The sequence below is a fragment of the Dama dama genome, chromosome 20 (genome assembly GCF_033118175.1).
Source record: "Dama dama isolate Ldn47 chromosome 20, ASM3311817v1, whole genome shotgun sequence".
In the NCBI taxonomy this organism is placed as follows: domain Eukaryota; kingdom Metazoa; phylum Chordata; class Mammalia; order Artiodactyla; family Cervidae; genus Dama; species Dama dama.
The window spans coordinates 99494783-99522320 of NC_083700.1; the positions used below are offsets into that span (position 1 = coordinate 99494783).

Consider the following 27538-nt stretch of genomic DNA (forward strand, 5'->3'; position numbering starts at 1 on the left):
TTTGGATTGTTTCTACTTTGGGTCTAATACGAATAATGCTTCTACAACCATTCATGCACAGTTTCATGTAGGCCTATGTGTCATTTCTCTTGGGTATATACCTAGAAATGGAAGTGTGAGGTGCTATGGGAATTTTATGCTTAATTATTTGAGGAACTACTATTTTCCAAAGAGGCTATGCCATTTTACATTTCCACCAGCAATGTATGAGGGTTCGGATTTCTTCTTGCCAACTCATTATTATTTGCCTTTTGGTTATAGCCATCATAGTAGATATGAAGTGGTATCTCCTTATAGTTTTTTTAAAAAGTTTTATTGTAGCGTAGTTGATTTATGATGTTGTATTAATTTCTGCTGTAAAGTGACTCAGTTACACATATTCTTTTTCGTATTTTTCCATTATGGTTTTCACAGGGTATTGAATATAGTTCCTTGTGCTATACAGAAGACTTTGTTGTTTATTTATCCTATATATTTATAATAGTTTACATCTTCTAATCCCAAACTCCTAATCCTTCTCTCCCCCTCACAACTCTCCTTTTAGTTTTGCTTTGAATTTTCCTGATGACTAATACTGTTGAATATATTTTCATGTGCAAATGTCCATTCAGAGCCTTTGCTCACTTAAAAAATTGAAATATTTGCCTTTATTGTTGAGTTGCAATACTTCTCTATGGGGTTTCCCAGGTGGCAGTGGTAAAGAAACTGCCTGCCAATGCAGGAGACACAGAAGACATGGGTTCGGTCCCCGAGTCAGGGAGATTCCCTGAAGCAGGAAACAGCAACCCACTCCAGTGTTCTTGCCTGGAAAATGCCATGGAGAGAGCAGCCTGGTGGGCTACAGTCCGTGGGGTCACAAAGAGTCAGACATGACTGAGCGACTGAGCAGTCCACACTTCTTCATATTGGGTTGGCCAAAAAGTTCATTTGGGTTTTTCTGTAAGATCTTATGGAAAAATCTGAGCGAACTTTTTGACCAAGTCAATGTATCTTAGATACAAGTCCCTTATCAGTTATGTGCTTTGCAAATATTTTTTTACCATTGTGTGTGTTGTCCTCTTGATAATGTCCTTTGATACACCAAGGTTTTCAACTTTGATAAAGTCTAATCTATTTATTTTTAATTTTGTTACTTGTACTTTTTGAGGTAATGAAGATTTACCCCTATGTTTTCTTTTAAGGGTTTTATAGTTTCAGCTCTTGCATTTAGGTATTTGATCCAGTTTAAGTTTGTTTATGGTATTTAGGTATAGGTCCAATTCATTCTTTTGCATGTGGCTATTCAGTGTCCCAATGGCATTTGTTGAAGATTTTTCTTTCCCCGTTAAATGGTTTCAGCACCTTTGTTAAAAACTAGTTGAGAAAAAAAAAAAAAAAAAAACAAAGAAGAAAAACCCCAAAAACTAGTTAACCATAGACACCTGAGTTACTTTCTGGACTCTCAATTCTATTCTGTTGATCTATCTGTATATCCTTACGTCAGTACCATTAATTTTTATTGCTTTGTAGTAAGTTTTAGAAATTAGGAAGAATCATTCCTCCAAATTTGTTCTTTTTCAGCATTGTTTTTGCTAATCTGTGTCCCTTGAAGTTCTCATATGAATTTTAGAATCAGCTTGTCAATTTCTACTAAGAAGCCAGTTAGTATTCTGATAGGGATTACATTGAATCTATAGATCAATTTGGGCAGTACTATTATCTTAACAATACTAAGTCTTCTAATTCATGAACATGAGATGTTTTTCCATTTATTTAGCAGTGGTTTAATTTCTTTAAGTGATGTTTTATAGTTTTCAGACTATGTTTTGCATGCCAAATTTATTCCTAAGTATTTTATTCTTTTTAGTGCCATTATAGGTGGAATTGTTTTCTTATTTTCATTTTCAGTTTGTTCATTGCAAGTGGATAAAAGAAAACTGCTTTTTGTATATAAATCTCATGTTCTGCAACTTGCTGAACTCATTTATCAGTTCTAATAGTTTTTTAGTGGATTCCTTAGAATTTCCTGGATACATGATCATGTTATTCTCAAATAGGGACAGGTTTACTTCATCCTTTACAATTTGGATGCTGTTTATTTTTCTTGCACATCTGCTCTAGCTAGAACCTCCAGTACAGTGTTGAATAGAAGTGGGAAAACAGATATCTTTGTCTTGTTTCTTCCTTTTCTTAGACGGAAAGCATTCATTAAGCATGACGTGGATTTTTGTAAATACCCTGTATTAGGTTGATGAAGTTTCCGTTTACTCTTAGTTTTAGTTTCTTTTTTTAAACATGAAAGTGTGTTGGATTTTGTCTAATGCTTTTTCTGTGCCTTTAAGATGATCATGCATTCATATTATACTAACTTGTTTTTGGATGCTAAACCAACCTTGTACACCTGGGATAAATCCCACTTGGTTATGTTATATAATCCTTTTTATATCTTGTTGGATTCTGTTTGCTAGTATTTTCTTGATAATTTTTGTGTCCATATTCATAGGCTATATTGGCTCACTGTTTTCTTGTGATATCTTTGTCTGCTTTGGATATCAGGGTAATACTGGTCTTACAGATGAATTGGGAGCTATTCTTTCTTCTATTTTTGAAGAGTTTGTGAATAGTTTGTACTTATTTTTTAAGCATTTGGTAGAATTTACCAGTGAAGTCATCTGGGCACGGGCTTTTCTCTGTAGGTTGCTTTCTTTTTTTTTTTTTCTTTTTTTCTTTTTTAATTTTTATTATTATTATTTTTTTTTCCCAGTGGGTTTTGTCATACATTGATATGAATCAGCCATGGATTTACATGTATTCCCAATCCTGATCCCCCCTCCCACCTCCCTAGGTTGCTTTCTTATTAGTAATTTAATCTCTTTACTTGTCCTAAGTCTATTCAAAATGCCTATTTCTTCTTGAGTCAATTTTGGTAGTTCCTGTCTTTCTAGGAGTTTGTTTATTTTTTAAAAATTATTTATTTGTTTATGGCCTAGCTGGTTCTTGATGCTGTGCACACAGGCTTTCTCTAGTTGTGGTGAGTGGGGGCTACTCTCTAGTTGCGGCGTGGACTTCTCACTGCGGCGGCTTCTCTTGCTGTGAAGCACAGGCTCTAGGTGAGCAGGCTTCAGTAGGTGTGGCTCTCAGGCTTAGTCGCCCCACAAGTGTGATCTTCCCAGACCAGGGATTGAACCTGTGTCCCCTACAGAGGAAACCTGGAATCTTAACCACTGGACCACAAGGGAAGTTTCAGGTATTTGTCTGTTTTATTGAAGGTTTCTAATTTATAGGCATGTCCTCACCTTGTTCGTCTATAATCCATTCTCTACATATTGGCTAGTGATATTTAAAAAAATGCAAAACTGATCATGACATACCCCTACATACAGTTCTTTTATGGCTGACCTTTGCCCTAAGGATAAAGACCCATATCCTTAATAGTGCCTAAGGTTCAGCACAGGCTGGCCTGTGTCATCTCTCTGGGGTCATTACCCTCACAGAGCTATGTTCTCCCTTTGTTCCAGCCACAGGGAACTGTTTGCAGCTCTTGAACGTACCAAATATTACAGGTGTTGTTTCCTCTGCCAGAGGTTTCCTTCTGTCAAGTTCCTGCTTCTTCTTCACAGCCCATACTAAAATGTCACTTTTCCTGGAAAAGCTTTCCTGACTGTGTCTCCTTTCTATGTATCCCCCAGGTCCCCCTCCTGCTCCTATAGCATACACCACTGTATTTTAGTTTGTTTACATATCTGTCATCCCACAAGGGCATCTTTGTTTATATGTTGGTCCCTATCAGAGATAACTTTTTAATCCTTCCATCCTGGACCTGGCAATAGCCCTGCAATAGATCAGAAATGGAATTTCATCCAAGTAAATGCCACCCCCCCTAGCCTGCATAGCTTCCCATTTACTCCAGTTAATTTCTTCTTCTTAAAGTCAGCTCCACTCTCTTAGCACTCAAGTCTTTTTGGAGGACACCCCTCCCCCAACCTCCTGTATTTGTATATAATGTTATCAGCTGACACTTACTGAATACTACTTCCAAGGTTCAGTGCTGTGATCCCATTCAGTGCTAACAACAGGGAGGTACCTATTATGAACTCCATTTTTCAGAGGACAGAGCTGAAGCTCAGAGAGGTTAAGTGAGTTGACCAAGGTCACACAGATAGTAAGTGACAAAGCCAGGCTTGGACATGGTCTATGTGATTCCACAAACTATGCTCTTAACCACAATGTTATGCTATGCTATGGCTTTTTTGATTTTATCTGATTCTCTGAAAAAAATGTGAGAAGCAAGATGTCTTGTTTTTTAAGGAGCAGTGGGAGAGAAAGCTGAGGCCAGCAGTGACAAATCAAAAGGATGGGCAAACCTGAAGGCCACACAGCAGGGGGTAGTGATGTGGGACTAGCTTTCAGGACAGGGAGCACCTCCCCAAACACTGAGAGACTCTGAAGAAGCACAGGTATCCTGCTGTGACTGACTGAAGTTGGAAATGACTTCTGCCTTCTTCCTTTGGGGCCCACAAGCTGGGCAGTACCAAGCCAGGGAAGGTTGCCTAGAGACAAAAGGAAATTGGGAGCTCCAGACAGGCCAGACTCTGTCTGGTGCTCAGGTGTCAGTCTGAACTGAGGCTGGGCTAGAGCCGATGCTGGGAGGGACTGTTTGCACAGAGCAAAGAACCCTAGACTGGCAGCTATCTAGGGAGACATACTGGTAGTAGAGGCTGGAGAACAGGTAAGAGACTAGGGGAAAACCGGGCTTCTCATTATGATGGTGATGTGGGGGAGTGATTATGAAGTGAAGGTCGCTCAGTCGTGTCTGACTCTTTGTGACCCCATGGAGTATACAGTCCATGGAATTCTCCAGGCCAGAATACTGGAGTGGGTAGCCTTTCTCTTCTCCAGAGGATTTTCCCAATCCAGGGATTGAACCGGGGTCTCCTGCATTGCAGGCAGATTCTTTATCAACTGAGCTATCAGGGAAGCCCGATGTGGGAGAGGCGTATGTGTAAAATGGGTCTTTCAGGATGTCTCCCATCAGGGAGGGCTTGAAATAATGACAGTGTAACAAGGGAAAGAATTTATTTTCTTGGAAAGTCCAGTTTCTTCTTCTTGGTTTAACTTTTCCCTGGGGATGACCAGCAGTAAAAGGTAGACATTGGATGGAACTTCTCAGAGCATTTATTTTTCCTGATTATGAGACTGGGAGTAGGGTGCAGCTGAAAACGGCACGTTAGTGGTATGAGTGCTGGCTTCAATGGAGGGGTTGAAGCAGGGGTTTGAGTGGAGGGAGCAGAAGAGTGCAAACGTGGAGCAGCTAAGCCAGAAGGAAGGATGTGAGGGTAGCCATCAGTGATGCAGGAGGCACTGGGAGCAACTGCGAGGGATGAGGACCCACCCCCCTGAGCCCACCCCATCCCTGGATCCCCATTTTTCTTCCTTAAGTTAAAAACCAGTTCCTTGAGGCAGCTCAGGCGACAAGGATCAGCAGTCACAGGTTGGAGAGCCGAGTGTGCTCTGGCCAGCAGAGCCAGGATCTGGTCGGACAGTAGCTCAGGCCTCCTCGGCTGTAGCGTCAATGCCCGCGTATGTGAAGTTCTCAAAGAGCGACATGTTCACATAGGCCTGGGGAGCAGAGCAAGCTTTAGTGGGGGGCCAGGGACTGGGGTATGCCTGCCCTGGAGGTTCTTGACTTCCATGTGGTTGGGGTACTGATCCGTACTGGAGATTCAGGATGACCCCATGGTCAAGGGTGGTCCTCACCAGCCCAGAGCAGCAAGAATATCAGACCACAGCTGGGAAGCTAACATGAGAGACCCTTGACACAATGTTAGGTGTTTTTTCATGCCCTTATCTAATGAATTGATGGCTAATGCATTCATCCATTCATTTACTTATTCTTCTATTCATAAGGCTATTTCTGCTGATTTACCCATTTTGATGGTTGCTTGACTATTCCTTCCTTCTTAAGATAGTTTAATAATTTCTATAACTACTTAGCTCAGTTGGTAAAGAATCCGACTGCAATACAGGAGACCCCAGTTCGATTCCTGGCTCAGGAAGATCCCCTGGAGAAGGGATAGGCCACCCACTCCAGTATTCTTGGGCTTCCCTGATGGCTCAGCTGGTAAAGAATCCACCTGCAATGTGGGAGACCTGGTTTGATCCCTGGGTTGGGAAGATCCCCTGGCGAAGGAAATGGCTACTCACTCCAGTATTCTAGCTAGCCTTGAGAATTCCATGGACTGTATAGTCCATGGGATTGCAAAGAGTCGGACATGACTGAGCAACTTTGGCTTTCATGGTTATTTGATTATTCCTTCATTCTTAAGATAGTTTAATAATTCCTATAACTATTTTGTCATTAATTCATATTTCAGAACTCTTTTCACATTACTCATTTTCATGTACTTCTTCACTTAGATTTATTTGATAATTCATTTACTTATATGGTTATTAGATTCAGTTATTTAATTACATGTTTTTTTGTCATGTGGCTTACAGGATCTTAGTTTCCAGATGAGGGATCAAACCTGTGCCTCCTGCAGTGGAATCGTGGAGTCCTAACCACTGCACTACCAAGGAATTAAGGAGTTCCCTTAATTAGTTTATTTGTATAATTATTATATCATTCATCTACTAATTCTATACATTCATCCATTCAGTTACTGTGTTACTCATCCATCCATCCATTTGGTGAGCTGACCATTCATGCATTCCACTCAGCTCTGTGCCAGGTGAGAAGAGGTGTCCATGGTAAGAAAGGACTGATGACTCCAGCAGAGGAAAGCAGGGAGTCCTGGACATGGGATCTGGGACAAGGACTTGCTGCTGAGGCTAATCAGTGGCCTTGGAAGGCTTAGAAGGGCCTAGTGTCCAACGCAGTGAGAGCTAGAAAGGGCGCTACACCCCAGGGCCCGGTTTAGTTGTGGTGCAGCTGGTGGTGGGGACAGGGCCAGGAGACTGCTGCCTGCTGGTTCCTGTTCGAGGGCACTCCTGTGAGCTCAGTAAGCCCAGCTCTCCCCACTCTGGTGCTCGCCTCACCTTCCTAGCTTCCAGCATTCGGCCCAGCTGCAGCGCGATCTGGGCAAAGGGGGGTCGCTCGTATGGACGGTCCCGCCAGCACTGCCGCATTAGCTCATACCTGCGGGTGGGGATCGATGAGATGAGGGTCAGGGCCCGCTGGGGTGACTGACAGGGGGCCCAGGGCTCGAGGCTGAGGGACTCACACTTCATCGTCACAGTTGCGAGGCTGCTCCATGCGGTAGCCCTGCGGCAGCTTCTCATATAGCTCGGCACACGTCATGCCGCAGTATGGGGTGCCCCCTGTGGGAGGACAATGCTCTCTTAGCCCGGGGCCCAGGAGGAGGGGAGTGGGGGTCAGGGAGAGATGGGGGCCCTCTGGGGAACAGGGCTCACGGACTCACCAAGGCTCACGATCTCCCAGAGGAGGACCCCAAAAGACCAACTGAAACAAGGAGGATGAACTGAGTTACCTTCTAGGCCCTGGGGCCCAGCAGCTTAAAGTCTACCTACCCCATGTGTGCAGCCTCTCCTGGTCCCTACCTATGTCTACTTTGCAAGGGTCTGGCCTTGGCCAGGTGTGGTCTCTGCTACTGAAATTCCTTCACAGCCTCCCAGGCTCAACATAATCACAGCTAACATTTTTACTGTGCACTTGCTGTGGGCCAGGCACTCATCATTTAATGTATATGTTAATTCATCTACCCCTCACATCAACCCTATGATCTAGGTACTATTATCATCCCCATTTTACAGATAGAGACACTGCGGCACTGAGAGGTTAGCTAGCTCACCAAGGTCACACAGCTAGTAAGTGGCAGAGCTGGGATTCAAATTCTGGCAGTCTGGCTCCAAAGCCCTTGCTCTTAGCTGCCTCTGATAACAGCAGCTGGGCAGGTAAGAGGTGGCTGAGGCCAGGGTGGGAGTTCTAGTTGGGGGAGTCATCTCAGGGGTCCTGGGGCAGAAGTAGGAAGTAGGGGAGTAGTGGTCAGAGGGGTGTTGGTGTGGTAGACAGTGAGCTGGGCAGGCCAGGCCAAAGAGCATGGGGAAGGGCCAGGACCAGGGCTAGAGTGCTGGGCAGGCCAGGTTGAAGAGAGGGACAAGGGTGTGTCAGGATGGCTGTCTGGAGGAGGGAGCGCAGAAGTGGCATCTTGGGGGTCATGCTCTGGTTAGGTCCTCTGGTGGGGATGACCTGCCTACAGAGAGGAAGGTCAGAGCATTCTTTGAGTGGTCTCTCCATTTACCCAGGCGTTATCCGCCAGCAGCCCCATACCTCTCCAAGGCATCCTCCAGTCTCTTAGTCAAACACAGCCCTAAACCACCCCTACTCCAATGCTACCCCTGAAACACCTTCCAAGATGAAGCTTCCTTCCAGCTTTATTCTCCCCTGCCCAACCCTGCCTTCCCATTAAGATGCTGGGCATGGCCAAGGCATGCTTAAGACACATCCGTGTCACATCTGTGTCATACCTGGAATACACCTTAGGGATAGGCAAGTCATGCCTTGGACAACATGAGACATCTCTGAGGTGCGCTCAGGTCACACCTACACGCATCCTTAGGGGACCAAACCCTCCTGCCTGTCCGCGCTCCCACACTCACACATCACTCTTGGTGGTGTAGACGCTGTAGTTCAGAGACTCAATGGCCATCCAGCGTACCGGGAGACGCCCCTGGGAGGGAGTGGGTTTGAGGGGTTGGGTAAGGAGAAAGGGCTGTTCAGCAGGTTCTGGGAGGCAGGGCCAGGCACGGCCCCAAAGGGGAGGACTGAAGGAGACTCACCATAGTCTTCTTCACATAAACCTCCTCCCCCCGAGAAAGGCCAAAGTCTGCAATCTTGGAGGCCAGGTTCTCTCCGACCAGCACGTTTCGGGCAGCCAAGTCCCTGTGGATGAACTGCAGGCATGGTCAGAAGTCAGGGACGACGGAGGATGATGGCACCTCGGGCTCCAGGGCCAGGGAGGGCGTCTGACTCACGGCTGGCTTCCTGGGCCCCTCTGTGCCTTTAGTAGCCCTTTACTCTTCTGCCCACCCACCCCAGGCCTCAACCTGGATCAGAGACTCGTGCCTGGGAAAAGCCACAGTGGGGGCTGTCATCCCTTCCTACTTGAGATCTGGGCCATGGCCAAGTTCAGGCTGTATCCTTCTCCTGGGACGACAGCTGACTTTTCCCCAGTGACCACACTGCATCTTCTCCTCTTTGAATGCTCCCTGACCCCATCTCTCCAACCCCTGCTCCACTGATGAGAATGGAAAGGCCCTTCTCTTGCCCAAAGCGATCTCTCCCTTGAGTTCCAGATCCTCCCCACTGGGCCCTCCACCTTCCTCAGAGACCTTGCTCTATCACCCCTTCCTCTGCCTTGGCCCCCTGCCCTCTACTTTCAAAGATACTCAGTACATTAACAACTTCAAAGTGCCTCCCTTCAGTCTCACATCCCCTCCTCCAACTGTCTCCTCCCTCCTTTCATTCAAGCAGGGTGTCCTTGGACTTGGGCTCAGGTTTCCTGTCTGTTCCACTCTTCTCCTGGTGAGTCTCACCCACTCCCTGGCCACCAGCACCCTGATCTCTGAAGTGACAGCTTCCAGACTGTTGTCCCTGGTCCAGGTCTCCCTCCTTGGTTCTAGGCTGACAGTTGCAAAATGCTAAACCACACCCCCAAACACAGACCTGCTTTGGGGGTGTTCTCACCCACTCACCCAGGCCAGCAACTTGGGGTCACATCCTCTCTAGTCCTCAATCCCATATCCAATTAGAGCCTGCTGATTTGATCTCCTGAAGTTCACTTGATGGTCTCCCCTCATCCCTCTAGCCCAACTTCCCCAAAGACACACACACACCCACACACACACACCTGCTTCTCACTCAGATACTGCATGCCATTGGCGGCATCACTGGCAAAACGCAGCAGCTGCCGGGAGCTGAGGGTGGAGGCTGTTCCGTGTTCTCGGGCAAAAGCTGGGTCAGTTTCCAGGACCCGGCTCTTGCGCAGAAAATCCAGCAGGTTCCCATAGGGGGCATATTCAATGGCGATATACAAGTAACCTGGGAGATGAGGCATACAGGGTGGTGATTTACACTCAGACAACCTGGGATGGCAGCAGGCACCTTATGGTACTATATGGAGAACCTGGTGCATGAAGGAGAACCAGCAGTGATGTTTTGGTGTCCTGAAGCTTCCTACAAGGTACTAGAGGTATTGGCTGATGATGTGGGTGTGGAAGAAGGGGTAGGTGATGAGTTGGGGGCTCACCTCGGTTCTCACAGGCCCCCAAGAGGTTGATGATGTTGGGATGATGCCCCAATTTGCACAGAACTTCCAGTTCTCCCGCAAAGTCACGATGGTCATTTTCAGAGGCATACTCTGTGTAAAGAATCCAATATCACTTTTGCCAGAAATAACAAGGGTGTGGGCTGTTGAGGGCTGGGGTCAGTTGCTGGTGGAAGCTAGGTGGGGCCTGGGGTTGAGGGAGAAAGGAGAGGGTCAGGGCTGGGGCAGGGGTTGCTCTCAGCGGACCTTTCAGCATCTTGATGGCGGCGTTCATCTTGAGTCCATCCTTCTTGATCATGGCCCGGATGACCTGGCCGAAGTTCCCCTCTCCAATGAGATCCTCAAAGGTGATGTCCTCCCACTCCAGCACTGGGTAATTTAGGGGCTCGGGCTGAGGTTTTGGCCGCCGGGTCAGTGTCAAGGTGCCTGAGCTGAACTGCAGGATGGTCTCCTCGCCCTTCACAGGATGGGACAAGTAGGCAGACAGTCCACACAAGAGACAGGGGCAGCAAGAGGCAGAGACAGGCAGACAAAACAGTCATCAGACAAACAAACACAGACCCAGACAGAGGGCACCCTAGTGGCCAGCCAGGCATGGACAGACAGAGGACACATACTGAGACAGAATCATATGAGATGGAGCCACAGATGGGACATTGGGTGGACAGATGTCCAGAGAGAAATGCAGAGACCACAGGCTGGAGATCTAGTATGTGGGTTCTGAAGGAACAAGGAGTAGGTAAAATTGCTGGAAGCCATGACATGAGTCAATGGAAGGTTGATACTCCTAACACCAAAACCAAGAGGAATTGGAATGAGCTGTGATGGGAGCAATGAGCTTCCCCTTATTGTGCCAATCCCACAACCAGGCTCTGTTGTCACCAGGGATGCTCTGGAGTGGATTCTGGCCTTGGGCAGTGGATTGGGGTATGTTTAGTGAGTACCTACTCCATGCTGAGCCTAGAGCAGCGGGCAGCCAGTGGAATGGTTTTCTTCTCCATAGCAGAGAAGCAGAGATGACCCCTGTCCACCCACTTGGCAGCTCCCATAGCTCTCAAACCACCCAGGACCTGAAGACAGAAAGAACATAACAGAGAAGACCATCCATTTGTCCTAGCCAAGTAGGACCTGGGCCACCTGGGCAGGGCTGAGAGCAGGGAAAGAAAACAGCTGAATGGGACCATGGGCACCGCCAATATGAGAACAGAAAGAACGGTTAAGATAGACCTGTTGGGGCGTGGGGTCCCTGTATGAGCCGCAGCCCAGCTTGATGGGAGATGTCTGAGGACACAGGTCACATGGGTTCACACGAAACATAGGCAACTGAAAGCGCACACCTGCATGCACACACACATGTTCTAGTGGAGGCCAGTAGGCAGGGCATCCATGAGAGGTACATGAGCTTGTACAGGAGAACAAGTGGAGGGCCACACATGTCAGGGATATAGGTGCATACAGATGGGGGCATTCACAGACGGGCACACTCACACCCAGCACACGCGTTCATGCACAGATACCCGCACATAGGCGCCTGGGGCAGGGGTATGTCTTGATATACGTTAGGATGCTACATCCATTTAAGGCTACTTTCCCACTCCTTCCCTTCACATTCATACCCCTGACCCTCCCCCACCACAGCCAGGCCGCTTTTTGCACACACTGACCTCAGAGGGAGGCCAACGCAGCCTGGAACAAAGAAGCCGATTGAATCTCTGAAGGGAGTATTTTAGAGGCATGGCAGAGACAACAGCCTTGGACACTAGGCTTTCTATCACAAGGATCAGCCCTTGAGAGAGAAGAGGGCTTTTTTTTTTTTTTTTAAAATGCCAAAACTTCTCTGTAAATACCAAGTCCAGGCACGGAGGACCCAGGGCAGAGTTCAGATCATAAGTGACAACAGTGGGGAAGATCCCAGAGGAGAGAGAGGTGGAGGGGGGGTGACAGACGAGGCGATGCTGGGGTCCCTGAAGGGGAGTTAGCACCCTCTCCCAGTCCTTACCCCCTCAGTGGGGGCCTGCTGCTCAGGTTTACAGGGAAGACAAGAAGAGTAGGGAGGCCTGTGCTTCTTGAAAGGAGTGACAGGTGAGGCTGCAGGCCCAGATCAACTTGAGAGTGGTACAAACAGTTGGAGGAGGAGCTGCAGCAATGGGCCTGAGGGCTGCAGAATATGCTGCCCTCTGCAGGGGACAGGGAAGGACCTTGGAGTTCTTACGTGCAAGGAGGCCCTGGGATTTGCAAAGGTGGAGACTGGGATGAGGAACTCAAAGTGCAAGTGCCCTTCTGGCCCGAAGGAGGTCACAGAAGGGCTGAGCACACAGGCCACGAATGCGTGCAGGAGGGCCTGGCCAGAGAGAACTCCTCATGGAGCCCAGGCATTCTCCACGTTCTCATCAGGCTTCCCAAGCTTCCATCACCCCTCATGGGAAGGGGGAGAGCACCGAATTGACCATGGTGCAACATGGACATAACCGAATGATTCTGAACTGGGAATATTAAATATTTCATCACTAATATACCTGGGCTCATGAGCTGAGTTCAATTCTATAGAAATGGAGAAAATTACAGATTGCACCCTTGTATGCTGTTGAGTGTAGTCTTATACCTAAACATCCATGCATACACACACACACACACACACACACACACTCACAGTGTACAAATACTTGTGTGTATACAGGTAGACACATATACACTCAGGGTCTGCACATGTGTGCCCGGCGGCAGGTACAGGTGACTGACCGATCCCGACTGGTAGGTGAAGGTGCGTCTGCGATGCAGGCAGCTTTTGCGGATGCATGCCAAGGTGAGGAGGGCAGCTAGGATGGTGAGGCAGGTGGCGGACACAGAGCCCACCACAGCCAGGACCAGCTGTTGATCCAGGTCCTCTTCAGCTGCATGGATCTCTTGGACTGGGCCCTCAATCTGCAGCCCTGGACACAAGAAGAGGGGCAGATCACAGAGATGCCTGGGTCAGGGAACCCAGAGGCCACCACGGGGTCACACAGAGGTGGAGGTCAGAGATCCCAGTACCAGGGAGGGAGCGGGGATGTCAGGCCTAGGACCAGCGGGTTGCTGGAATGTCATGATTTTCCCAGCACTCAGACAATGGGTCATTAAGAAGGGAAGGGTGAGACTCCCCTGGTTATCCAGTGGTTAAGAATCCACCTGCCAATGCAGGGGACAGGGGTTTGATCCCTGGTTCTGGAAGATTCCACATACCTCAGGGCAACTAAGTCTGTGTGCTACATCACAGCCCTCGAACCACAACTACTAAAGCCTGAGCTCTGCAACAAGAGAGAAGCCACTGCAATAAGAAGCCTGAACAAGGCAACTAAAGAGTAGTCCCCCTCACCACAACTAGAGGAAGCCTGCACACAGCAAAGATGACCCAGCGCAGTCAAAAATAAGCAATTAAAAAAAAAAAAAAAAAGAGCCACACCAAAGAAAAACCGAAAAAATGAAAGGAGGGAAGAGTCGGGGCCCCTACTGCCAGGGGGCCCCATTCCCCTATCACTTGTTGGGAGGGGCCTAGGAGGCCCTAGATCCAAGGCAGGGGATCACGTGCCGGGAAGAGCACCGAGACCGACCCCAGGGCCTGGGCATCCCCTCATCTCACCGTTGCCCAAGGTGGACTGTTCTACCACGTTGCTCCAGTCGCCGGGGCCCTGGACACTGGCCCGCACGCGGAAGAGGTAGCGTGTGCTGGCGTTAAGGCCGCGGACGATGGTGCTCGTCTCCTCGGGCCTGTCCACGTCCATCCACAGCGGGTCTCCGGAGCCCCCCGCCACCTGCACCTCTACGATGTACTTGGATATAGGCCCGGCTGGAGCCTCGGGGCGCTGCCACATCAGCTGGATCTCAGAGTCTGAAAGCGCCTGGGCATGGAGGTGTCGGGGGGCAGGGGGCCCTGGGGAGATCGGGGTGGGATGGTGGGGCTCAGATGGGACCAGGCTGTGTGACTGTGGGGTCAGACAGATCCGCTCTAGCTGTGTCCCCAGCTCTACCGACCCCAGGATGGGAGATCTGCTGCCAACTTCCCAATTCCTTCCTGGGCTGAATATTCCTCTCGCTGTGGCCTCCTTCACCAACGACCTTCTGCTTCCCCTTACATCCCAAGTCTTCCTCGCAGTGTCCCCACGTCCCCCAAGTCCCATGTCCTCCTCACGCCCAACCCCCTCCCATGACCCCCCGGGCTCTCCTCTGACCCAGTTACTCCTGGAGGCCCACATCCTCCCGGCATCCTGGATCCTCCCCTGTCCTGTCCTCCCTGTCTGCCTGACATCCAGATCCTCCCTGAGCCCCTGTTTCCACGTCCTGTGGTCTCTGCCTATCCATCCAGGCTCCTGTAACCTCCACGTCCTTTCGGGCCCCGTGTGTTCCTGGCATGCCCGGCCCACCCTCCTTAGGAGCCCGCCACCCCCTCCCGAGCGTACCGCTGGGGGGCAGAAGCACGCGCGCGGCGGGAGAGGCCGGGCCCAGGAGGGTGCAGTGGTAGAGCCGCACGTCCAGCTGGTAGTGGGTGCCAGGCGTGAGTCCGGTCAGGAGGGCGGTGCGGGCCTGGGGGGACGAGACATTCTCCCGCCGCTCCTGTCCCCGGGCCCCGTCCCACAGACGCAGCAGGAAGCCATCGCCCACCAGCGGCCCCGGCACCGGGGGTAAGGACCAGCTCACTCGCAACCGGTCGGGGCCCTCCACATGCCAGCCCTCCAGCCACGGCTTCAACAAGGGCTCTGGGGCCAGAGGTAGAGGTCAGAACTGTCTGGTAGGTCCTGGGGGCCGGCTGGGATGGTGAACACCCAGGGACAACCTCCAGTGGGAAAGGCAGGGACCCCCGGGGCTGACAGGCCGAGACAACCCCGGAGCGTGTGGGACAGTGACCCCTGGGGAACAGAAAGGGGTGACTCTGGGCCTCTCACCAGGACAGTCTGTGGTCATGAGGGTGGGAGGCCCCCAGGTCCCCTCCCCGCCTTCCCCCGGCCGGCTCAGCTGCACACGGACACTGTATCCCGTCTTCGGCCTCAGGTTCATCAACGTCACGTTCTCACTGGGGTCCACTGGGGGCGGGGTGCACAGCACACAGCATTCAGGGCCAACCCCTTCCAGAAGCCTCCACTCCCCCTTCAACCCCTCTCTTCTCCACACACTTACCCCTCCCTTCCCCCCCTCCATGACTGCCTGACACCCCATCCTGCCCTTAGCTCTTGCCCCCCTCACCCACGATGGTGGACCAGGCCATGGTGCTGTCCTGGGGCCTGTAGTGCAGGCGAACGGAGGCGATGGGTCCGTCCCCAGAGAAGGAGACCAGCGGGGAGACCACGAGCTGGCGGCTCTGCTTGGCCAGAAGCCTTGGGGCGGTCAGCGGCACTGGCGGGACTGCCAGGAGACTCAGGGTGAGGCGTGGCCCACACAGCCCACCCAGCCCTTGGACACAGGGGCAGACTCTGCGCTCTGGGCATCAAAGATAACTCTGGGTCTCAGTGTGGACCTGGGGATGCCCCTGGGCTGGGGAGAGACCAGGTGCAACAGATGATCAGAGTGGCCAGGGCCTAGGGAGGACAGCTCGGGGCATAGGGACTCGGCAACAAGGAGATGAGGGTGTCCCAGAAGATGTTAAGTGAGGGAGTGAGATGGCCAGACAGGGGTTTGGGGGCCATACAATGTGGGGAAGACAGAGAAAGCTAAAGCCCAAGGCAGTGTCACCCTGCTCTCTGCCCCTCCCCCATCATTCATCACGCTCGTAATTAAAAAAACAAAAGTAGCAGGTGATGAAGCACCTGCTCTATCCAGATGCTTCACATGCACGGTCTCTAATTCTGACAACTGCCTTCAAGCAGGGCTCATCATCCCTATCTTAAGAATGAAGAAACTGAGGCTCAGAGATATGGAACGACCTGCTTAAGACATGCAGCCAGGGTTTAAACAAAGTCTGTCTGACCAGGCCATCTAAAATCTGCCCATCTTATCCCAAACAGCTTTTGTGCTCCTGCTTAGCTTCCTCACCCCATGGTCACTGTCTTTCCTGCCTTAGCTCTTCTGTCCAGATTATTGCATTAATGTCTCAACTGGTTCCCTTGCTTCGTCCAAACATTTTCCAGATGGATTTTCTAAGAAAACTGGATGTATGTATGGGTGAATACATGCATGGATAAATGGATGGATGGGGGAAGGGGGGAGAGTCAAGGAGGATGGAAGGGTGTGGTAGAAGGGGTGGGAAGGAACAATGTTGTCAGGCAGAAACACACATGTCAGGAAGAAGTGCTGGCCTGGAGGGAGAGGAAGGTCCAGTTTGGATCCTATGGAGCCCTTGGGCCTGCGGCTCACGCAGAGGGTTAGGTGACCTGGAGTAGGGCCCCTGAGTTGTGCACCAGGTGACTTCCCCACTGACCTCAGAACCAGACCCCGACTACACAGAGGTCTGGAGCCCAGGAGAGGGGTCCAGGCTGCAGACCGTTATCTGGGAGTTGCCAGGGAACGGTTGAAATCTTAGGAATAGGTGACATTATAACTACTAATAGCAATAAATGTCAACATACATTGAGCACATACCCTCTGTCAGGCACTGTGCCAAACGCTTAAACGCATCATCTCATTTAATCTTCACAGCAATCCTATCAAGGGAGGGCTGATATCCTCATTTTACAGAGAGAGAAACAAGCTATGAGGGGCAAGGTAACTCACTTAGATAGATGATGGAGCTAGAATTTGTCGTGAAGATTCAAAGCCAAGTGGGCCTGGGGAGAGTAAGAAGAGGAAGGCGGGAGGTGGGACCCTGAGGTGGTGGAGGGGGCGACAGAGAAGTAGAGAGGATGGGAAGCAGAGCCTGACAGTGAGAAAGAGGGAGAGGGACAAGAGGTCTGGGCTCATGTCAGGGGAGGTGGTGGCGGGGGTCAGGAGCACAGGAAAAGAGCACCAGGGGGTGGGAGGGGCCGTGAACGTCTGATGCTTATGGTGCTGGAGAAGGTGGGGGACATCTAGACCGGGGTGGGGTGCTAGGCTCCGAGCAATCCTGGGCACTGGCAGCTGCCTCCTTATTCACCAGGAAGCACTTCTGGGAAAAGAAACAGGTCCACAGCCCCACGCACTCCCGTGTTGTAGCACTGGGTGCCTGGTGGTGTGACTTGGGGTTGGAGGGAACATAGCATCCCAGAAGTGGATCTGGGATGCAGATCCGTGTATCTGTGGGGCAGGGGAGATAGAAAGGTAGCATTTCCCAGGGCAAGGCTGGAGAGTGTCCCACTTCTGGGGCATGGGTTCCCTTCCCAGGTGGGACTGAGCTATGCTCCAGCCTGGGGAGTGCCCGGCCCAGGCCTCAGGCTGACGACAAGCCCTCTTCTCTGCCTGGTGCTGGGCTGTGACCTTAGACATGCTCTTGCCCTTCCTGCTCCTATCTGAGCAGCCTCGGCTAGGGCCCACTCTATCTGCCATCCATCCTCCATGAATCCGGGACATCACTGACCTTTGACATTGATCCTGAAGCGTCGACTATCCTGGCCACCAGACGTAGACACGCGGCATTCCCAGAGTCCACTGTCCCCAAGAGCCAAGCGGGGCACCTCGAACTCGGCTGTGGTTCTATCTGGCTCCACAATGGCCTTGGTGGACTGAAAGAGGCAGGGGAGAGGGACAGGCCTCAGAGAAGGTGGCAGAGGCTTGTGTGTTTGTCCAGGTTGATGAGGGGACAGAGATGTGGAGGCGGTCCCTCAACAATCAGCCTGACCCAATTTGAGCTGTGGTCAGGCCAGTGGGCAGAGCCTGCAGAAAGCCCTGAGGGGTGGAGGAGCCTGTGGGTGGGCAGAGGCCCTGGACCTCCAGAGGCCCAGAGGTCATGGGGCTCACCAGGAGCACCGTGCCATCCGGCTTGCGAAGCTCCATGCTGCCCCGGACTGGGAAGGGGTTCCCCGCCGCGGCACAGTTGATCCGGGGCGTTGTGTCTAAGTTGAACTCCAGTTCTGAGACCATGTCCAAGATCTGGGGGATCCGGTCTGGGGAGAGAGGGAACACTCATCCCGGAGGCCCTGTAAGGGCAGACACACGACTGCCACAGAGCCACCACCCCGAGTCTTTCGTCTTAGTGGAGGCACCGCCAGCATCCCAGTCACACAGGCCTGCAAGCCAGCAAAGTCCCGGCAACATCTCCAGGCCCTCACACCCACCTCTACCGGCCCCCGAATCTGCCTCCTGCACCCTCTGCCTCCTCAGACCCCTCACCAGCCTCACCACCAGAACCCTGGTTCAGGCCTCTATCATTTCTGGGCCCCGTGACAGATCCTCTGGGCTCTCCTGCTCCTGTTCCTCCCCAGCAGCTGGGGTCCTTTCTCAAACCCATGCCTGACAGCACACCTGATGGACCTCTTCAACCCTTCCCTGCGGGGCTATCATATTCAGTGCAAACCCTACAGCCTGTCATTCAAATGCCCCGAGAGCTGACCTCCTCTGACCACTTCCAGAGCCCTTCCTCATGCCACTGTCCCAGTGTTAAAGCTTGAGTCCTCAATCCCCCGGCCTTTGCCCTGCTCTCTCCCTGGCCATCTTTCTCCCATCCTCCATACCCCATCTGAGATCACGCCTCTTTCCAGAGGCCCTCCCTGACTCTCTCGGGTTGGTCAGGGCCCCCTCGGGGCTCCCACCCACCCTGGGCTGCTGCCCATCCCCAGGGGGAGGAGGGGCTTTGAGCCAGGGGGATGCATCTGGTGAAGCTGATCTGTTCCTCAGAGCCACCCCCCGTGCTCCTACCTGACTTCTCACAGTGCATCCCATGCCACCCGGAGGGGCAGACGCAACCGCTGAAGCGATCACAAGTCCCACCATTCTGACACTGGCACTGGAGGTGGCAGTCAGCTCCAAAACGACCTGGGGCGCAGGCTGGGCACCAAGGGGGTGTAGTTAGAGGGGCACAGGTAGGAGGCAACAAGGGCACAATGGGGGCCTGGGGAATGCCAGGCTTGGCGGAGAGGGCACTGGTCAAGTGAGCAGGGGATGGTGGAGGGCTCGGTGTGTGAGGCAGGGCCGGAAGGAAGAGCTGGGGCCAGGCTTGCAGCCGGCTGTCTGGTCAGAGACTATGGAGGGTGGGTTAGTCCGTACCTTCCTGGCACTGGCTTCCTCTCCAGCCAGATCCACAGGAACAGCCATAGGGGTCCGGGAGGCAGAAGGTGAGGCCCCGGCAGCCTGATGTGCCTGGGCACTGCTCCTGGCAGCTCTGCCCAAAACGGCCTTCTCTGCAGGCTAGAAAGAGGGCATGTGGGTACAGAAGCCTCTGTTGGGTCTCAGCGTTCAAGACCTACTGGAACATGCTCACCCTCTAAGTCCATTCTTGTGGTTTGAGAGTCTTCTCCCAGCAAGGCCTCCTCTCTTGCCCAGGTCTTGGTGCTCCCTCCTCCTTACCCTGCTCACAGCGGGTCCCAGTGAATCCAGGGGGGCACACACACTCGCCATCCTGGTCATGGCAGACACCTCCATGCAGGCAGCCTGGGCATTCCTTGGTACAGTCTTGTCCCCAGTGCCCCGCCTCACAGCCTGCAGGAATGTACTCTCAGCAGCGGACCCTCACCCACTCGACCACTGCCTCTGATGACTGGGGCACGCCTGGGGGCTGAGGGGGGTCCACAGGAAGTATGCACAGGGCTCCCAACCTCCCATATCACCCACCACCTCTGCCCTCTGCTCCTGACCCCGCACGATGAGTCGAAAGAAGGCGCTGCCCAGTGGGCTGACTTCCAGGTACGTGGCACTGTAGATGCCGCTCGATGATGGCTGCACATTTGGGAACTGCAGCAAGAACTGCCCGTCCTGGGCCTCGTGCCAGTCCAGGGTGTAGAAATAGGATCCTGGGGGGCATAAACAGGATAGGGGCCTCAGCATCACACAAGAGCTGGGGTCGCCTCCCTCTGCCCACCTTATCCTGAGTCACATTAGCATGGGTCAGGCAGAGTGAGCAGACCGGGAGAAGGCACCAGCGAGTGTCTGGACCTGAGCCAGAAATGTAGGAGGCAGCCTCTTTTCCACGCTCCACCAACCACTCAGTAAATCACCAAGTCCTGTTCAGTCCCCCTCCTCCTTGTCTCCTAAAGCTGCCCTCTTCTCTCCAGGCTCACTGCCACTACCCTGCTCCCAGCCTCCCACAGCCTTCCAAGCTGTCTGTCTGCCTTCAGTCCCCCTGCTTCCTGTCCATCCTCCACTCAGGGTGATCAGTGAGATTTTTCTCCAGTAGACCCCACCGTAGCTCCCCTGCTTAAGCTCTTCAATAGTTCTTCACTGCCCAAGGGACAGCATCGGACTCCTCAACACATCATTTTCACCAGTTTGGCTACCATGCAGCTCTCGAGCCCCAGGAAAGTGAAGTGAAAGTGAAGTTGCTCAGTCGTATCTGACTCTTAGCGACCTCATGGACTGCAGCCTACCAGGCTCCTCCGTCCATGGGATTTTCCAGGCAAGAGTACTGGAGTGGGATGCCATTGCCTTCTCTGACACATATGCTACTGCCACCCATTTCCCTTGTTTTCTACAGAACCGGTCTAATTGTAAAACAGTATTATACTTAAAAGACCCTCCAACTGGCCACCGTTCGCCGTCCTCCAGTGGGTACCGCGGCCATGCAGTATCACATAGGAAGACCAGGTGTGTCTTCTTTAAGCCCTGGGGATCAAATCTATCCCAGTTTTTCAGGATACAGTTCAAAGGAGTGAGGCTGGAATTGTTAGCTCCCATCTTGTCCTGAAGGACATACCCCCATACCTCTCCACAACCTTGCATTCCTGAATTGCTTTTATCTCTTCTAGAAACAATGTGGTATCTCACAGCTTCCTGCCTTTGCTCTTATCAATCCTTCTCCTGGAATGCTTCTCCCCTCTTCTTTTTTTCCATTTATTTTTATTACTTGGAGGCTAATTACTTTACGATATTATAGTGGTTTTTGCCATACATTGACATGAATCAGCCATGGATTTACATGTATTCCCCATCCCGATCCCCCCTCCCACCTCCCTCTCCACCCAATCCCTCTGGGTCTTCCCAGTGCACCAGCCCTGAGCACTTGTCTCATGCATCCAACCTAGTTCTCCCCTCTTGTTTGTGCAGTTAATTCCCAGGAGCCTCTCCCTCCAGGGTCTGTGGACACTAATATTAGGGTTCTCGTCCCTGCACCCCTCCCTCTTTCCTCTTTGCTCAGGATGGAAGAGAGATTCTAGAGAACACAGGTCTACCTGACTCCGCGTCTCTTATTAGTTCAGGGGCCCTGGAGCTCAGGAGGCAAAACCTTTGGCTCAAGAGTCCAGGGACACAAGAGTCAGCCAATGGTCTGTGGGTGGGAGAGCTGAGGCAGGAATCTTTGGGGCCATACAGAAAAATGGCTTCCTCCTCTGTGGTGACCAGAGGGCCTGACAGGGCCAGGTGGGAGCAGGCCCGGGCTGAGATCCCCAGGCTGGCCCAGGCCCCTGCTCCTGTCTGGACAGATCTCTGGAAGAGGCCAAATGTCCCTTGCCTGTGCTGAGACTTTGTTACCCCTTCTCTTCTTCAGCAGGGGGGATTCTGCTCCCTGCCAGACCTGCTATGTGATAGTACTTGCTAACTTCTGAGAGAGCCCAACTTGGAGGGGTTAACACAGCTAACTAGGGGGTGACAGGGAAGGAGGCAGCTGACCAGGAGGCTGTGGTCCTCCTGGCGCAGAAGGAGGACATCTCACAGCCAGAGATGAGTTGGATGCAGGTGCTTCCCATGGATCTGGTGCAGGAGAGAGGATGCGCCCCGGAGGCTGGCCAGAGCTGGTAACAGGTGTATGGAGCCACGGCTGTGTCAGGGGCCAGCCCTGGGAGCTTCCAGGGCCATGGAGGTGCCGGGGTGTCAGTACTATGGGTTTACCTGCCCACCCAGTTCAGACTCCTCCCCCCTTACCGTTGCTCTTCCAGATCACATCTGTCTGTTTCTCCTTGCGCACCAGCGCGGAAAGCACAGCCGTGTCGCCCTTGTTCACTGTGTGTGTGACCTTGTCCGGGAGCAGGTGGGCTGCGAGGCGGATGGAGGGAGGGGTCAGGGGTCAAGGGCAGCCCCCTCCTCCCCGCTCCCACCCCAGCCCCACCCTCGCCGGCGGCCGGACTCACCCCCGGGGCTGTTGTGCACATAGAGGACGCGCGTGCGCCGCGCCCCCGCGCCGCCCACGCACGAGAAGACGCCCACCAGGTCGGAGGGCTGAGAGAAGCCGCGCGCCGTCACTTGGCGCGAGCCGTTGCGGGCGAGGTGCTGGGGCTGCCAGGGCCGGGGCGTGCGCACGATGCGGTCGTCCTTCTCCAGCAGCAGCGGGGGCCCCCAGGCGTCCGAGCCCCTGCCCGCCCCCGCCTCCCCGGACACGCAGGTCAGGAAGAAGCTCTGGGGCTCGGTCAGACGCAGGTCGGCCAGCAGCGTCAGGTCCACCGCCGCCCCTGGGCCGGGACACCGGGCTCCGATCTGGCAGGGTCCCGGCCCTCCCCCTGCCCCGCCCTCCACCTCTCGCCCCTCTCCTCGCAGCCTCTCCCCTCTCCTCCCCTCCCCGCCAGGCACTGCACTTCAGCAGGCACGTCCATCCGCCTCCCTTCCTGTCTCTATCCCCTTCCCGGTGCACTGGCCCCTTTCCCTCGAGCTTCTTCATCCTAACAGAACAAAAACAAAAACAAAGACCCTTCCCTAGCCTCCCCATCCCCTCCCTTCTCCAGCCAGATGGCTTCCCTTTACAGCCCAGCCTTCGGAAAGAAAGAATGATCTATGCGCCCCATCACCGTTTCCTCACTCTATTCCCGGCAGTCCCCTTTCCTGACCTGTCTCTACAGCTGCTCCGCAAAAGGGAGCCGCTCTCCCTGCCCCCCTCCACTCCCCCCCGCCCCCACACCAGATTGCCGGCCAGGAGAGCGCTAAAGATCACAAGTGTCTTGGAGGGACCCCTCCCGTTGCTCTGGTCCCCAGGTCGCTCCGGAATCTGGACCGGTTTGCTGTGCTGGGACTGAAGGCGGGAGAGGCTGGATTCTGCAGCCAGGTGGTTATGGGGCAGAAAGGAAGAGAGCTCTGGTCCCAGCAAAAGGCCAGAAGCAGGGAGGGCAGGCCCTAGGACCCACTTGGGGCTGAAACATGCACAGACACCAAGTGGGCCTTGGTCTTTGCCTTCTACAGAGCTTCCTCCAGGGTGGGGAGACAGACGTAGAGATGCCTATCAAATGCACGGAGCTGTAGAGAGCAGAGAAGGGACACCTAACCCAGCATGGGGGACAGAGGGGCTGAAGAGGTGCCTCCTGGAAGATACAGCTTGAGGGTCTTAAAGCTGAGCAGGATACAGGGTGGGGATTGCAAATGAGGACAGGGAGAGGTCATCGGTGGGAAGGACATTCTAGGCAGAGGACATGCCATGGTGCCTGCTAAATCACTTCAGTCGTGTCCTACTCTTTGCAACCCTGTGGACTGTAGCCGGCCAGGCTCCTCTGTCCATGGGGATTTTCCAGCAAAAATACTGGAGTGGGCTGCCATTTCCTTCTCCAGGGGATCTTCCTGACACAGGGATCGAACCCACGTATCTTATGTCTCCAGCATTGGCAGGTGGGTTCTTTGTCACTAGCGCCACCTGGGAAGTCCCAGGGCCTGAGTAAATGTGTGGAATGAAAAATATCATGGTGTGGACAGGGGGCTGTCCAAGTTCAAAGTGGCTGGGGCACATGGTGTGAAGCCAGAGCCAGGAGGGACCTCGTAGAGCTGGAGTCTCAGCTCAGCTGAGCCTCCTCAGCCCTGGGACCCCATGCCTTCCCAAGCCCCTCCTACTCTGTCCCTGTCTGTTCACTGCCAAGTGGTTAGTTGGTTTAGATGCTACTTTGCTTATCAATGGATATTCTTTGAAAGCCTGCCACAAGTAAATGAAGCTGACTGTCTGTCCTGTGCCGACCACCTGCTTTCCTTTGGATCCTCCCACTCTGCAGAAGTTGGTGTCTTTCCATCCACAGAGGAGGGTCATAAAAATTATTCTCCAGGCTTGCTCTAGCAAGCCCATGCCCTCTCAGGCTTTCACCATCACTTCCAAGTCAATAACCCTGGGCAGGCCTCTCGGCTCTCCCCAAACTTGTTCTTCTCTGGACTTGCTGCCTCAGCAGACTGCAAAACCCACTTGAGATACAAACTTCGAGACATCTCATACTGCTGCTACGATAATGAATGTCTATCAGAGATCAGTTATATGCCACATACTTTACTTATGTTCTCTCGTTTTATCATCCCAGCTCTCCTGGGAGGTGGGTATTATTACCCCATTTTTATAACTGGCAAATTAAGGCTCAGATAAATAACTTACCCAAGGGCATACAATTAGTAACTGGCAAAGCCTGATTGTCTGACTCTAAAGTCCACACCTTGAAGCACTATCCTGACTGCCCCAATGAGTCACAAAATTCTGTTTCCTCAAAAACTCTAGACTTCATCCCCATCCTCAAGTCTGCCCTTGCTAACCCTCATCCTTGCTTCACTGGACCATCCGGATAGCCACACTCTTCCCTCAGCTTGTCCTCCAAAATGACCTATCTGAGACCTTGTGACACTCTGGCCTACAACCTTCTATGGCTCCCTATTGCCCTTCAGGATGCAAAGCTTGCTGTAGAGCTCCCTTGCTGTTCCCACTGCCCCTCCTACTGTGCGTTCCCTCCAGGATCCCTCAACCGCCCCCCGTGTACTTCCAAGCCTCTGAGACTTGTGTCTGTTGTTCTGCTTGCCCTGGAATGAAGACCACCCGTCTGAGTGAAGTCTGTCCTGATCCCCTTTCATCTCCCACCCTGAAGTAGAGTAGGCTGACCCTTCAGTGCTCCTCTTTGTCTGTTCCGTGCTCACCCGGTGTCCCGGGCCCCCCACTGGACCGCAGACCTCTCGAGGTGGCCTTTGCGTTCTCATCCTCTTTGGGCAGCACGCTGAAGGAATTGGCTACCACATATTCAGAAGCTCTTAGCAGTGCTCTGTGTGAATTACCTCATTGAAACCCAGTTACAGCTATAGGAGGTCAGCATCATTCAATCTGTTGTACAGCTGTAGAAGCTCTCTGCCTCTCACAGCTCTTGGAATGTTGTTGGTGCTCGATAAATGTTTGTCAAATGAATAACTGAGTGAGTCCCACACACTGACCGTATGAGCACCCCCTGAAAACTTCAGGGGGCCCAGAGGCTCTGCTGCTCTCCACTGACTTCAAATCCAACACAGTCTGTGGCTGCTCCCCTCCCCCAGTCCCTAGCTTCTGCCTGGGTTTTCCAGGCCCGGATCCCACTTTCTAGAGAATCAGGGTGTGGAGGAAAGAGATAGCAATGCTGATAGGGTTTTCGGGGGCGGGGGTCGTCAAGGCCCTGGGCAGGGAGGTTCAGGGGAGACTTACCAACATGAGAAGCCAGGAAGAAGATTGGGAGCAGCAAAGGGGGCTCCAGCCAGACCATACTCCGGAGGCTGACTGCGCCAGCCAGCACAAGCGGGGCCCAGGGTCAGTCACTCTGGGTCTGGCTGCTTGGCTTGTGTTGTCAGTGTGTTGGTGTTAGGGAGGAAGAGGAAGTGAGTTAGCTTGGGTGGGAGGGGTGGCAGGGGAGAGGGGTGGGGAGGACTTACCCTGCTTCTGGGCCTCTAGGCCCCCCTGGTCTGGGGCTGGGTGTGGCCTGGAAGGTCCTGGAATGGGGTCACTGAGGGTGGGAGGAGGGTTGTGGTAAGGACAGACCTGGGGACTGTTGGACCGTTTCCCTTCCCCTCCTCTCCGCGTGGGCCTCAGTCTTGCCAGCGGGCAGGAGGCAGGAGACAGGAAAGGGAGGAAGTCGGTGGCTTCCTCCTATTGAGAGGGGATGGGGAGGATATTGTTCTGGGGTCTCTCCTCCCCCAGCACAAACACAAGATTCCTCATGTTTGCACCCCAGGACACAGTTCCATGGGTGTCCTAGAGAGCGGTTCATGTATGTAACACAAGGATCCGGAATGTACACAAAGGAACAAACAACACACTCAGGGCAAAAGCCCTTTGATTCAGTCTTGTGTTATTCTCTCAGTTTACAGGTAGCAAAACTGAGGCCTGAGCCTGCAGGGCTTGAAGGCTCTCTAAGGTCACAGCGAGGCTGGGACCTGAGCTTCTGACTTAGCTGTTCCTCAGGGCTCATGCTAAGCCAAGCTACAGAGTGCACAGGGGTTGAGTCTCCTGCATTTGCAATCCTTGGCTTAAGCCACTAACAGAGGCTTCAGCACACTGTCTGCCTGATGTCATTATCCCTGGACACTGGGGCAGCAGAAGCCCCACCCAGGGAGTGCCTGCACTCTTGAGGGCTGACAGCAGCCTGGAAGCAGTCCTAGCCCTTGACAAAGGCTCTGAAGTCCCACGGTGGATTTGCTGTGCCCCTCATCTCTCCCTGCCCTGGTGCCACCTCTCCACTGGCAGTTGCCGGAGCAGAACATCGTCCATGGGCACAGAATGCCCGCCGGGCTGGGAGTGGGGTCTATCCTTGCAGGGAACAGAGGGAAGTGTGTTGGAGCCATCAGATGGCTGGGCTTGCTTGTAAAATCTGTGACTCCTCTGGCCTCAAATGGAGTGGTTGAGGTGGGGTGAGACCTGGTGCTAGGTTAGGGGACTGATTTGGAAGTCCACACCCTCCCTTTGGGGCTGGGACATCAACCTTCCCTTTGGGGCTGGGACATCTTCCAGAGTCTGTTGCCAGGTGAAAGCTGGACTCTCTTTTTGGACCCACGAGGCTCTAATTCACTGGGGGAATCTGGGCCTCGGCAATCTAGCTGAGCTGATTTAGGCATGGGGCTCTTCTGAAAATCCCTGAAAAGTCCCAGGAGAGATGTTGACTCCTGGTGTAGTTTGAAAAATGGATCAGGGAAGACCTCCCCACCCCACCCCCACCATGTTGGCCCCCAGATTACTTATTCCTAGGTATGAGGCTGGGAAGAGCTTTTTATGGATAAGACTCTGGTGGGAATGGGGGTGGCTGATGCTTTAGTCTTCAGCTTTTCTTGGTGCCAAGACCTTTGACTCTGGCATAAGAAAGGAGCTGGGAAATGCTGGGGCAGTTTGTCTGACAGGGTTGTAGGCAGAACTTTCCCCTTGTTTCTGGGAAAACCTGGAAGGCCTAATGTCATTTTGTGTGTATACAGAGAGCACTTGGGCAGCATCTGTTGTGGAAAATGACAGCTACTGGCACAGGTGTTTGCTCTGAATGAAGTTTAAGGCTCTGTGACTCTGTAACATGGCAAAGACTACAGGTCCATCTGGCCGCCCCACTTTCAACTGGGAAACAGAACTCAGTAGTAATGATCTG

The 27538-nt window shown here is 52.7% G+C and overlaps 1 protein-coding gene across 1 annotated transcript; it reads right to left on the minus strand.

Annotated features, from left to right (window-relative positions):
* Positions 1–5136: 5136 nt before the first annotated feature.
* TIE1 (tyrosine kinase with immunoglobulin like and EGF like domains 1) lies at positions 5137–25776 on the minus strand. The gene is made up of 23 exons (XM_061122186.1): positions 25621–25776; positions 22358–22675; positions 22152–22262; positions 19934–20089; positions 19647–19778; positions 19347–19487; positions 18999–19127; positions 18102–18247; positions 17722–17866; positions 15480–15638; positions 15182–15319; positions 14699–14995; positions 13882–14172; positions 13005–13195; positions 10512–10722; positions 10248–10358; positions 9849–10039; positions 8779–8892; positions 8599–8669; positions 7401–7441; positions 7203–7299; positions 7018–7117; positions 5137–5598 (listed from the first exon to the last, which is right to left on the minus strand). Exons 1-23 carry the CDS (start codon positions 25676–25678, stop codon positions 5527–5529), a joined length of 3420 nt encoding a protein of 1139 aa, XP_060978169.1. The 5' UTR covers positions 25679–25776; the 3' UTR covers positions 5137–5526.
* Positions 25777–27538: the final 1762 nt, after the last annotated feature.

Bases quoted from the DNA above. Each gene is read 5' to 3' on its own strand.
- TIE1 (XM_061122186.1), bottom strand. From the start codon at position 25,678: ATGGTCTGGCTGGAGCCCCCTTTGCTGCTCCCAATCTTCTTCCTGGCT. The intron at 22,263-22,357 runs GTGAGTCCGGCC...TCCGCCTCGCAG, and splicing joins TGTGCACAACAGCCCCGGGG to CCCACCTGCTCCCGGACAAG. The intron at 19,128-19,346 runs GTACGGACTAAC...CTTGGTGCCCAG, and splicing joins AGGAAGCCAGTGCCAGGAAG to CCTGCGCCCCAGGTCGTTTT.